The sequence below is a fragment of the Pelodiscus sinensis genome, chromosome 2 (genome assembly GCF_049634645.1).
Source record: "Pelodiscus sinensis isolate JC-2024 chromosome 2, ASM4963464v1, whole genome shotgun sequence".
In the NCBI taxonomy this organism is placed as follows: domain Eukaryota; kingdom Metazoa; phylum Chordata; order Testudines; family Trionychidae; genus Pelodiscus; species Pelodiscus sinensis.
Window position 1 is genome coordinate 63,028,831 of NC_134712.1, and position 13,960 is coordinate 63,042,790.

Genomic DNA, 13,960 nt, shown 5'->3' on the forward strand with positions numbered 1-13,960 from the left:
ATAAGCTATTTTGAAATAAGATACGCAATTGGTGTAGCTCAATTTGTGTAGCTTATTTCAAGTTAAGCCCTGCTGTGTAGATGCACCCTGATCTTTTAAATTTGCCGTGGACCTTCCTATCCTAAATTCTCAATTACACTGAGGGATAATCTACACTCATCGCTATATTCATTTTCTATAAGCTACTCTTAGCATAATCTTTTATGCGGGAGATACCAGAATATTTGGATGCCAATATCTAAACTGTATTGTTAAAGTTAATAACCTTAATTTGAGATATTGCAGATTATATACTATCTGACTTTTAAACCAGACTTTGTACTTTTTAGAATTGTTGGCATCCTTTCATCTGTGAGAGACAATGGGAATTGCAGTCTATGATATAGATGGTTTGCAATGTCTCATGTGACTGAATAGTCCAATCTGAAATTTGCTTGATCTTTGGCATTTATTACAAATGCAGGTATCTTGGTTGGGTGCTGATTGCTTTCTACAGGCTTTTTTCCTCTTCAAATTGTAGGAGCTAACTTCTATCATGGATTTTGAGATGCCAATGAAGATGATAGTTCCTCTTGTTATGATCATTTGCCAAGATTTCCCATTGGTCAGAATCAATTCCAAATTCCTTCATCTCTCACTTGCATGTGACTATATAGCAAAGCTTGTGGTGTCCTGTTGTTCTAGTTTCTTCTGAGAGCATGTCTTTGTATATGCATACATCTTCCAACCTACCCAGACTGCCTAGCCAGTGCAGTAGTCTTTTCTTGTGCAGTGCTGATAATTCCCTCCCAGGATAGGCTATTAGTAGACACTGGACTGCTTGCTCATTATTAGAAAGGAAGAATGACATCTTGGCCCTATGGAAGTCAGCAGTAACTCTTCCATTGACTCCAGTGAGGCCAGATTTTATCTGAGCCCTGGAAGACAAAGCTGGATTAAACTGGCAGAGTAGTGTGGGGAAGGCTACCTTTCCACTTCCTGCCTAAATTACCTTTAGTCTAACTAAAATAAAGGCTTCCTTCTCAAGTGCTATTAGTACAATAACTTTCAAAAGCCCTATATTTAATTTATAAGGAAGAAGAATACTTTTAAGGAGGATACAATCGTCCTTTCAAAAGTCACTAATGGTAATAGAAATAAGTTCCATCACTATCAAGAGGTAGAATACATTATACAAGTGTCAGTTTATGGAATGCCACTAGGTGGAGAAGTTTTATAATCATCAATGATGTTCCAGTCAAGTAAGAGGATGCTGAGCTAGAAGCAGATACCTTGCGGCTATTCTAAACTTTTGTTTCCCATTTTCATTCTTTGTTGATATGCTCCCAACAAAGGTTTTACATATTTCACTGATATAATTGTGAAAGTTAATAAGAGAAAGTATCTTTTAGAAGCAATGCCATATATTGCTGATCTGTGAACTGCAGCTTTCTTTTTGTGTTGCTTTCTCTGGTTCTTTTGATGGCTGATGTTAATTAAGATCTCACAAAATGGAGAAATGCAGCAAAAAGGCAAAGTATCTCTTCACCAGGGACATTTGTTATCAACTATCACTGCACTTTCATAACTCACCCATTTCTCTTCTCTGCTCCATTGCTCCCGAATGATGAAGCTATCACTCACAGTGGGAACAAATTATGTAACACACGTCAGCCTATTTTATACACTTTTTCTAAATATTATGGGTCAAGTCATGACATCACAGGTGATAGCCATGAGGACAGAGAAAGCAGCGTGGTCTCAGCCTCACTTGAAGCTGGACTGGGAACTTCACAGAGATAACAAGAAGCACCCCTATACCCTGGATAACTTCTGAGGGAACAATAACAGTTCCTTTGCTTGCACTGTGTGGAGAGCAGTGACCTAAAGAATTCATGACCTACCTCACTCCTCTGCATTGGCCCACAGAGTGGAGCAGGTGCATTCTTGGCAGATCAATGTGCATCATCAAGCTATGCATGTGTGAAAGTGGCTTCATGAGAAATTGGCATAATCTTTTTAGTGTTCTTTTTATGGACAGTATAGCTCCACATCCCCTCCTCATCAAGGCTGTGACATTGAAGATATAGTCTAACCCTCAGTCCATTCTCTGCCAGCACTGGCTCTGATTCATGGCCAAGATGGAAGTGCTGCTAGGTGTATTTTATTACTGATAGTATTTGCCTCTGGCTAGTGAATGCTAACAGTCACAGTATGTGCATTGACTCCATTGGATCTGGGGTGCATTGTAGTACCAGGAATCCTTCAACATGTTGTGTTATCTAGTGAATACTTTCCTGGCCCTAAAGACAACACAGGGCAGAACTGGAGCCCATTAGTGGTGCACAGTGCTTTTTTTGTAAAAAATTAAGGTGCCAGTACTTCAGGGGAAAAGTTGTTGAGGAAAAAACCAACCAAACAAAAAAAGGCAGGGTGGGGCCGGCATTGCCCTTTTAAGACACGTGGCCCAACCAGCTGTCGGACATTTGCATAAAGAGGTGCCAGTATGCTCCGTTCTTTCCAGGTAAGTTCTGACTGGAGGTGCCAGTACTGAGTACCCGGCAGTACCGTCACAAAAAAAGCACTGGTGGTGCAAGTAAACATAATTTCCTACTGACAGGGGACATGAGGGTACACCAGCTAAGGGGAACCATATCACTTCCCCATGTGATACCCTCCCCCCATGTGACTCCACCCAAGCCCAGCACCCCCCCTGCTTCTCTTCCCTTCCTTTCTCAATTTTATGGTACCTGGGGGAAGGAGCTGTATTCAGGGCTGGGGGTGGAAGTTCTGTTCCTTTTATCTTTGGAAAGGGCAATGGGGAAAGGAGCAGAACTGGAAGTAGCTTCTTCAGCTGCCATAGCGCTCTCAGCCTTGCCCTCTAGTTCCATTCCTGAACATAGAGATATGGCAACTCAGTGGAGAGGCTGGGGATGGCTGGCAGGGAGTCTTTCCGGTATGCTATTCTGTCTAAAAATAACATGCTGGTATAGCATACCAGAGTGGCCCACTTGCAGCACTGGGCCCTATGTCAGGAGAAGTTGTTAATATTTGTGGGGTTTTTTAAAGAAAAGGTTAAATTACATTCAATTGTTCAGCAAACAGAAACCCTGTTTTTAGTACAGTTTATCCATACAAATAGTAATCAAATAAGAAATCAGTTACTGCAGATCTGCACCACTCTTTCTATCTGATATTTCTAAGACATGAATAGTCAAACCTTATTAAAAATAGTAGGACCAAAGTCATGCTAAAGAAATACCATGGTTATTTTAAAGCAGAAAATTATTGGCCAATAAAAACAAGCTGTTGCACTCAGTTTGATGACATTTGCTAGTCTGTCTGTACAGTGATTTGAACATTGCTTCCAATCAATTCCAGAACTCCAGGGACTGTTCTAGGCATTAAAGGACTGAATCTCATTGATTTTGGTGAAAACTGAAAAGCTAGAAGCCCCCAGTATGATGAGGGCCATGCTGAAATTGCTCAATTAAGGAAAGCTGCAAAGAATGGGGCCAATAATCCCCCAAACTGGCGGTTATTGTAATACTTAGATTCACCATGATAGCATAAAAAAAGCTTCTACAATATTTTACTAGTTACCCAGAAACCAGAAAACAGTTCCCTTAAAACAGAGGTGGGGAACCTTTTTTGGGTCTGGGGCCACTGACCCTCAGAAAAATCAGTTGGGGCTGCACACCATTGAGAAGAAAACTCCCCAAAAAAATCTACCCTCGCTGACTGAGAAGGAAAAAGACGCTTCCATTCCCCTCATATACCCAAAGCCGAGGGGGACTCACCCTAGTAGATTTTGTGTGCGAGGGGCTATTGGGGGTGCCATGAGCTTTGGGGGCCGGGGCCAGATCCAGGCAAACCAGGAGCTGCATCTGGCCCCCAGGCCTAAGGTTCCCCATGCCTGCCTTAAAGCAACCCAAACTTAAGCTTCCACTCAGACAGTCAAATCAAATATGATGAGGATCACTGAAAACATTATTCATCATATATTCAAATAATCCCAAAGATAGAGATACAATACCCCCAGGTCAATGAATATCTTAAATCTTATCCAAATACATGCTTACAGCCAATTCTTATTAATTAAACTAAAATTTATTTTAAAAGAAAAGAGAGAATTGGTTAAAAGATCACTAGTCACACAGCTATGAATAGATTCCTAAGTCAGCTTTAGAGATGGTATGATTTAAAATTGAAAAGAGTTCTCTCGGAATTCGTCCATAGGTTACAGCCCAATATTAACCTGATTCGGATGGGACTGAAAATCTTGAGTATTGCAACTCAAATTTCCACTGATGAAACTTAAGGAGATCTGAGATAAAAGAGATCTTTTTATAGAACTTTGGCAGTCAGGCTATCGACAGCCAGTAGGTGTTGCATGGGTGAAGCATTGTGACTTTTAAATAGAATCAGCTATTTCCTATGTAGGCATAGATAAATAGTTGTTTTCATTAGTATAAGATAATTATCCATTAAGAAGTTCATAGACAATTTACTACAAACTTCAAAGAGAAATATACACAATAAAATTATTGAGTTCTAAATGTTAATATTCCCTTTTGATCTCTGAATCAATAGATAATAGTAACAGACAGGAACCATCTGTTTACATGGTTAACCTCTAACAAGCTATAAGTAAACGTACAATTAGCATTACCTCTAATTCTCTACCAAAGCAGGTCTGCATTCCCAAGCCTTAGGCTATTTACCATGAAAAGGCTCTAATTACCATTTACATTGTTTCTAACTCTCAGAAGAGTTACTATCAAGCATTTACTATCAAGCATTGGAACTCTGCTGCATATTTAGCAATTGGCCGGCATCTCTGCTGTAGCACCTGATATGTGGCATATGCTCATGTTTCGGATCATTGAAGATCTCTGCCATAATTGTCCTCAAATGTCCTCAAATTGTCCCAGAATGGGCTTGACTTTTCCAGGAATGGAGACACCAAAGCCAGGCCTCCCTGGTAAGCAGGTTGATAATCACTACAGCTCAGCTTTGGTCACTGGGGCACAACTATGGACATTGTAGAAATAAGATCAGAAACAGATTTAGGAACCCGCAAAATCCAGTGTCAGAATTGCCATTGAACTTTTGAAATATGGGAGGAGCTTGGGCTCACAGGCAGTGGGGTTTGGTACTGAAGGAGGTTTGGCTTGAGTTTGCAGACCCCATTCTGTACTGTTATGTGTCATGAGCTAATGATCTTAAAATAGGTGGATGTCTGTTATATGTTACTTCTACATGATTTTCCATCTCATAGGAGGCAGCAATTTTTTCAAACACACCCCCTATTTATTGAAAAATATTTGCTAAACAAAAGACCAGGATCTATACATGGGAAGAGGGGAGGTATTGTTTGCCATAATGTGACATCTAGAACTGAAAAGGTTTGATCTTGTTGCTCAATGTGCAAATTTCCCATAATGGAAACTACCAGCTTGGTAGGGAGGGAGTAAGAAACTTTGTATGAGTCATACAAAGCCGTGGCCAGAAGAGGATATAACGAGTAGCCTAGTTACAAAGGGGCAGTCTTTTAGGGAAGTCAAAAAAGGGAAGGAGGATGTGAAATTGAATTCTCAGCTGACATGCAGAAGAAGATAGCCTACAGACACAGAGAGGGAAACCATAAAAGGTTATTAAGGAATTTTTTCTTTGTTAAAATTTAAAATGGCCTCAAATATAATAACATTTTGTAAGAGCTATTTGCATCTCCACCACCTGACTGGAATTTGGCGCAAGGAGTTTTGCTTCAGGTCCAAATTTTGCAGTCCACATAAGGAAAACAATAATACTGTAGATAGCTACCACAACTGTGCTGCCCTCTAGCAAAATGTCAGGAGTTTGAAAGTATGTATATATTTGCTTACATTCACAAAATCATTCGACACATGTACCTTTAAACCATAACTTGCAAGTGCATGTCAAGAATTTCCATTTCCATTATTTAGAAGAAAAAAACCAGATAATTGCTATAAAACATTTTAGTGCCAGGGCTATTTCTCAACACATTCTAAGTAGTGGTAAATACTGTTGTGTCTCAGATAGTAAAGCTTGAGAACTACTGGAGAGAATGTTGGCACTTTCATGACAATCACTATAGTGAATTGGGGTAAATGCTCCCCTGTGCCCAATTTCATGTTCCTATAAGGACTACTGTAATGCAGAAGAAATAAGCAAAAAGGTGTATCTATAAAAGAAGCCAGGTCCCAAATGACTGGTGAGATATCACCTACTATCTGAATCTTCTGAATCATCCAAGTGCCATTGCTGATACTGCTGATATTGGTGGGATGCTAAGTTTTAAACTTCTATTCTCAAGAATCTGAAACACAAACAAAGCTTAATTTTTATTGATTACATTTATATTATCATAGCAATATTAAAGCCACTCATTTTTCTGGATTAGAGAGAGTCATCAGTGGGCTAAACTACGCTACCTTTAGTCTTGTAATGCAATGTTTCTCGACCAGTGGTATGAGTACCCTTAGGGGTACGCGAGAGAAGTCTGGGGGGTATGTCAACACTACTGAAATTTGAAAAAAAACTGAATTTTTGTTGTAAGTTTTACAGTGCTTTATTATTTTTGTAGTTTTTACACCCAAAAATTTAATCACCCACCCGGCTACGATTAAGTTGTTTAAACAAATGTGTTGCAATGGCAGAAAAAATGTTGTGTGTCTGAAAACTGTAGGTACTGGGGGTAGTTATAATATTATTTTGAAGGGGTACTTTGTAAAAAAAAAGGTTGAGAAACACTGTTGTAATGTATAGATTTGGAAATCAGACAATTAACAAGAAAAAGCAGATGTTATAGAATCAAGTAGCCCTTTTCCAATGGAATTCCATTTAACAGCAGATGGAATTTCCATTTCTTGAGGTTAAGCTCTTAAATTCTACCATAGAGGAATGAATGAATGAATAGTCTGGGTCCTTACCCCCCTCTAAGTAGAGGGAATACCCTGATATCAGAACACACACACACACACACACACACAAGGTTAGTGTTCAAACTGACCCTTCTCCATGGGTTTTTCTTTTATTGGGAGTCATGATAATAATACAGGATGAACCTTTCTAATCTGAAACCCTTGGGACCTGACCAGTGCCAAACCAGGGAATGTGCTGAACCACAGGTGGTCAATTTGTTTAACAGCGTTGCCAACACTTCCACTGTCAACTGGGTCCTTAGAAGACATTTAGTGGCAAATTAGAGCTAAATAACAGCACAGAACACTGAGAGCCAGGACTGGTGGCTATAAACAAACTACGGGCTTAAACTGCAGCAAGAGAGGTTTAACTTGGACATTAGGAAAAATTTTGTAACTGTCAGGGTGGTTAAACACTGGAATAATTGCCCAGTGAGGTTGTGGAATCTCCATCTCTGGAGATATTTAAGAGCAGGTTAGATAGACATCTATCAGGGATGATCAGAAAGTACTGGGTCCTGCCGTGAAAACAAGAGACTGGCTTGACCTCTTGAGGTCCCTTCTAGTTCTAGTGTTCTATGATTCTATGATTTATGGGACCATGGGAAACATGGCCATAGAATCATAGAATGATAGAACACTAGAACTGGAAGGGACCTTGAGAAGTCATCAAGTCCAGTCTCCTGCTCTCACAGCAGGACCCAGTACCATCTAGCATCATTGACAGATGTCTATCTAACCTGCTTTTAAATCTCTCCAGTGATGGAGATTCCATAACCCCACTAGGCAATTTATTTCAGTGTTTAACCTGACAGTTAAGGAAATTTTTCCTAATGTCCAACCTAAACCTCCCTTGCTGCAGTTTAAGCCCATTGCTTCTTATCCTATCACTGGAGGCCAAGGAGAACAATTTTTCTTCCACCTCCTTATAACATCCTTTCAGGTACCTGAAAACTGCTATCATGTCCATCAGTCTTCTCTTTTCTAAACAAAACAAACCCAATTCTTTTCATGTTTCCTAGACCTTTAATCATTTTGTTGCTCTTTTCTGGACCTTCTCCAATTTCTCTATATCTTTCTTAAAATGTGGTGCCCAGAACTGCACACAGTACTCCAACCGAGGCCTAATCAGCACAAAGTAGAGCGGAAGAATGACTTCTTGTGTCTTTCTCACAACACTCCTGTTAATGCGTCCCAGAATTATGTTTGCTTTTTTCACAACAACATCACACTGTTGACTCATATTTAGCTTGTGGTCCACTATGACCCCTAGATCCCTTTCTGCCATACTCCTTCCTAGACAGTCACTTCCCACTCTGTATGTGTGAAACTGATTGTTCCTTCCTAAGTGGAGTACTTTGCATTTGTCCTTATTAAACTTCATCCTATTTATCATTTGTCCATTTTGTCCAGATCATTTTGATTAATGACCCTATCCTCCAAAGCACTTGCAACCTCTCCCAGCTTGGTATCATCTGCACACTTGATAAGCTTACTCTCTATATCAATATCTAAACTGTTGATGAAGATATTGAACAGAACTGGTCTCAAAACTGACCCCTGTGGAATCCCACTTGTTTGCCCATCCATCATGACTGAATTATTAATAAGTGGGTTGTGCCATTAAAGCTTATGATACTATCTACATGTTTTCTTAGTCTTTTAGGTGCTGCAAAACTATTTCTTGTTTTTTAAGTTACTCTCTAAGAATGATTATCCAGCCAGTTATGCACCCACCTTATAGTAACCCCCTCTAGGTTGTATTTTCCTAATTTATTGAAAAGAAGGTCATGCGAGACCATTTCAAATACTTTACTGAAGTCTACGTATACCATGCCCACCACTCCTCCCTTATTTACAAGACTTGTTATCCTGTCAAAGATGATAAGTTGACACCCAATTAACTAAAATCATACTGGACCAGAGGGTGCTGGACTAGAGAGGTTCAACCTGTAATGATGCAGCAAGACAGGAATTGTTTCCAGAACCTCTCTGTCACAGATCCTAGTCACCTCTACCCAGAAAGCCACTCCCACCTATTTTTATCCAGGATGGTGCTAGTGAACCAGAGAGAATCAAATGCCATGCAGGGTCCTAACAATGTGTGTGTGAGGATAGAGAGGTACAGGGTGGTAAGGAGGAGAGAGGAATAGTCAGGTGAGATGAGAGGATGTTTCTAGGCTCCAGAAGTTCTGAGAGTATAGTGAATGAGATAACCCCGGAAAAGATTCTCAGCCTGAGAGCCTAGGTGAACAGGCCCTTGGCTTTTGAATCAGAGGGTAAGAGTGAGGTCAGTGGAGGAGGGGTTTCAGAGCTACATGCAAGATGAATAGGAAAGGATGAGATCTAGATTTTGCGCTAATAGGAAAGAAAATCTGGAATATGGTGGGATCAGGCTGAAGGAGATTTCTGAGCAGAGATGAGTTAAGACAGAGAGAGAATCTGATGGGGTTAAAGTTTCTGAAAGGGAAATGGGTCAGAAGAACTGAACATAGGTGAGTAGCATGTAGCCGCGCGGCACGGGGTTCGCACTAGCCGGCTTTTAAAAATGGCGGCGCCGGCTTTATGCTAATGAAGCCCGGGAAATTCAAATCCCGGGCTTCATTAGCAAGTTCGGTATGCATACATTATCCCCCTAGTTCGAACTAGGGGGGTAGTGTAGACATACCCTGAGGGAAGATATATCAGGAGGGAGGACTAGTCAAAAACAGCAAAATTGACTAATGTTCTTTTCTCCTACTCCTGCCTTCTGCTGCAACAACTGTGTCCATGCTTTTCATATTGACAGTGATAGATGGTTGGAGAGGGAAAACAATCTTTTTGTTCCTATTAATCTCTCATTCCCAGCCAAAATATTCCTTTGAGTACTTTGAAAATGTAGTCAGTCTGTAGGGAGATCATGAGGTGTGGCAGGGTGCAGTGTCAGGAGAGTCAGGGGATTATGGTAAGTACTTGGGGCACCAACTACCACTGTATGTATGTTGGCTAGTCATCTCATGTGTTGCTAAACTTGAACTATAAACTGCAGTCAGTAAATCTACACGATAGATCAAAACACACCTGAGAGACCTTCAAATTATCAACTTTGATTACTTTGGAACCTCTCCTGATACCAGCTCAAGGCCATCTCTGCTACTGTCTAGATTAATCCTCTCAAGTTTTTTTTTACAGAGATATCAGTCAGAGTGAAGACATAATAGCGTCTGTCCAGAAATGGTTAATTAATAGCTTGCATAGGTTATTTAAGTTCAATTAACTATAGTGATGCCCCTGATCTATATAAAAAGTGGCATTTGATTTATCATTTGTATCCCTCTCAGTCCTCAAAGTATACCAAGCTAGTCTTTTTTACTCGAAATTTCACTGTAGTTGCCTGAAATGTTAGCAGCAGCTTTGATCTGGGGAGTAGTGGTGATACTATGCTGTTGGTTTTGGTTTATTCTGGTAATAAGAAGGAGGTAAGGTATCTTTTAATCATATTTCGACTCTCATTTCTATAAAAAGATATTGTGTATATAGCTGAGACAAAATTAGTCTAAACATTGGCCGATTAATAAATAAATTATAATAATTGGTGTTTTGTACTTTGAAATGTGTATATCATAATAGCATTTTTGTGTACATAAATTAAAAAAAACCCAAGAAGACTATGCAGATCCATATTCATGATGAACAGGAGACAGAAATACAAAGAAAGGAGTAATCCATATACAGTGAGGCTATAATCGTAATTTGGAACAATAAGGGCCTGATTTTGAAATCAACAGCATTTGCAGTTGCTCAGTATTTGTACATATAGAAATGACTGTTCTGACACTTTTACCATTTTCATTTTCTTTTCTGTGGTTTAATCTGTATTGTAGCCATATCAAACTCCTGTTTTTAATGCTAGTTAACATTTGGCTTGTTCAGGTAGTGAGTAAATACTCTCAAGTTTATATCCTATGGGCAGGTGCTCCATACAAAAAATCATGAACAAATTTACTATAAAAAGTGTCTCTTTGACTTGCCTTTTATATAAATCTGTTTTTTTTAAGTGTACCACACAGTTAGTTACTCCTTTCCACTTAAAACTCCTGAAATTTCATGCACATTGCCTTAAATATTAGCAGCAGCATTGATCTGTGGAATAGTTGGTAACACTATTATCAGATTATTCTGATAAAAAGAAGGTATGACGTATCCTTTTTGAATGTAGTCTAGCCCTCATTTCTGTTAAAATGTCTTGTGTATGTAACTCGGCTATGTCTAGACTGCATTGCTATGTTGGGATACCGGAAGTATCCCAAAATAGCAATGCCGCATCTAAGGAACATGTTTGCTATTTCGGAAAAATGGCTCTTTTGCCATCCCTGCAAACTTCGTTCTATGAGGAATATGGGAAGGCTCAAAAGAGCACTTTATTTCAAAATTTGGCACTCAGTAGATGCACCAAATTTCAAAATAGCCTCTTTTGAAATTTTTTGATCACAGTGCAGCCTAAACATAGCCTAAGATAAAACTAGTCTGAACATTGGCAGACTGAAAAATGAAGGATAACAATGGTTATGTTGGTGGGTTTTTTGAGAGCAAGATTTATAGTATAATGACTTTTTTGTGTATGTAAAAAATAAACAGGCCATTCGATCTATATTCTTGTTCTTCTGTAGACAGAGGCTAACAATGGATAGAGATAAAAAATATGAATCCAGCCATAAATGAGATCATAACTATAGTCATTTGGGATGTTAGGGATCTGATTTTCAGAAGTGCTTAGCAAGTATAGTTTCTATTGAAGTCAATACTATTTGCAGGTGCTCCATACTTCTGAGTAATCAGGTCATATATGTATGTGCTTTTGATGTATAGATGACTATTTTATCCCTTATCCTTTTTCATTTTCTTTTTTTTATCAGTGTAGTAGCTTTAATCTAGGCAACATTTGGCTTGTTTATTGTATCGAGTAGATACTCTTAAGTGTTCATCCAATTTGGAGTGCCACATTTACAGAAACAAATTCACACATCTGTTTACTGTATTATATTTGTTCTGCATTGTAGTTCCAGGATTCTGTTTTTATTTAAATCTTTAAAAGAATAAGAAAGAATAGAAAATAAAGGACTCGGTGCGTATTATTTTTTGTGACCATATTATAAGCCATATATGGGCTCAGGAGGGAATTTTTCCCTAGGGCTATGTCTAGACTGCAGGCTTCTTTCGAAAGAGGCTCTTTCGAAAGCATCTTTCGAAAGAGCCTCTTTCGAAAGATCGCGTCTAGACTGCAGGCAGATCTTTCGAAAGAGAAATCCGCTTTTTCGAAAGAGAGCACCCAGCGAGTCTGGATGCTCTCTTTCGAAGACGGCCTCTTTACATTGAAGAACGCCTTCTTTCGAAAGAGGAACTTTTGAAAGAAGGCGTTCTTCCTCGTAAATTGAGGTTTACCGCCATCGAAAGAAAAGCCGCGTTCTTTCGAAATAATTTCGAAAGAACGCGGCTTGAGTCTGGATGCAGGGGAAGTTCTTTCGAAAAAAGGCTACTTTTTTCGAAAGAACCCCTGAGTCTGGACACGGCCTAGTGAGATTGGTAGTCACTGTAGGGTTTTTCACCTTCTTTTGCAGCATGCAGACACTGGGTGGCTGTGTTGCATGTGCTATATAGGTTAGATCAGGAGGTGATCGTAAGAGGATGATCTGCCCCTTTTATGGGCTTGCAAAGCTATGGAGCAGCAGGCCAGTTTGGGGCTTTAGAAGACCAGCAGACAGCTTTTGGGAACCAGCTGATCCAGCTGGGAACGAGAGCCACTCATTAGGTTAGCTGGTTCCTAATGGCTGCTTGCTGGTCTTCTCCTTAAGCCTGGGTCTGCAGATATTTAAAGAGGCAGACAGCCCTTCCACAGCACTCTGGTGATCCCTTCTGATTTTAAACTTTATAATATGTATTATGTAAAAGTTATTTGTGATGCACTGTAGGTATCCCTATACAGGAATATAGTTATTTGGATCCCAGTTCCACAAAGCACTTGAACATATGCTTAATATGCTTTGCTGGACTGGGGCCTGAGGGCAAAACTGCTATTGATTTTAGTGATGCAGGGCCAGACTCAAGTGAAGCATGCCAACAATAATACTGTAATACTCTTTCATTGCTGGGGTCAAATGACTCAGTGTTCAGTGTGCTACAGAGTTGTACAACCCAAAGACCAACCAACGAAATAAAATAATCCCATCTTCATGTGTCTTGAGATCCACATGATGCTTGTTCAGCCATCTTCAAATCCTCCTTTCTGTGCATTGGAACTGCTAATAATAAGTTTGGTTTATGCATTCTTAATTGATGTGTATTTGAGATAATGTCATTTATTTTAGAATTTGCAGAGCAATTAAGGACCCAAGTAAGGGGTAGAGCAAGTAAGGGGCTGATTCTTCCAAATTGCTGTGCATCCTCAATTCTAAGGGATATTGAGAACACAGAAGCAACTATCAGGTGTTCAACAACTCCCAGGATCAGGCTCTAGATGGGCCGAACCTGCATTATTGAAGGACCTTTGTCATGACTTCAGCTGGAGCAGGGACAGGTGCTTAGGGCCTTGTTACATGCCCAGTAAGATCAAGGGGAGTTGGGCCAATGACTTTAATGAGAGCAAGTGCGGATTCTTACTTGCAGAAATTGCAAACCAGACATTCTGGACCTTAATCTGCAAAGCTCTGCTTACTCATGTGAAGATTGCTTATTTACCTGAATAATCCCACTGAAGCCAGTGGGACTACTTGCATGTTATAAGAAAGAGCTGGTAAAACAAAACAAGAAAATTTCACAACACATTTTTTGAAAGTGGTCTTTAAATTTTCCCATGAAAATTGTGTAGAGTTTCCCCTGAAGAGGTAAAAACCAAATACTATTCATATTCAAAATCCACATCCAGGAACCATTTTGTATTTTCAGAATAAACTTTTAGTGTCCCAAAAATGAATTTCAATTTTTTTTTCTACACAGATTTTTTTTCACACAGAATTTTCAGGTTCCAATTTCTTGTTGTGAAACTGAAGAGTTTCTCT

The 13,960-nt window shown here is 39.5% G+C and overlaps 1 protein-coding gene across 4 annotated transcripts in view; it reads left to right on the top strand.

Annotated features, from left to right (window-relative positions):
• Window positions 1-13,960, top strand: part of CYP7A1 (cytochrome P450 family 7 subfamily A member 1) — a 42,951-nt gene that overhangs the window by 16,766 nt on the left and 12,225 nt on the right. The window contains exon 1 of one of the 4 annotated variants that reach the window (XM_075920659.1): window positions 10,103-10,384. The exons of 2 other annotated variants lie outside the window; for them this stretch is intronic. Coding sequence is in view for 1 of the 2 variants with exons in the window: in XM_025180008.2 (XP_025035793.1) it covers window positions 10,305-10,384 (80 nt within the window). In the remaining variant the exon portion in view is untranslated. Of the gene's footprint in view, window positions 1-10,102; window positions 10,385-13,960 lie in introns of those variants that run through there. One more of the 4 variants, XM_025180008.2, reaches the window with a different exon arrangement.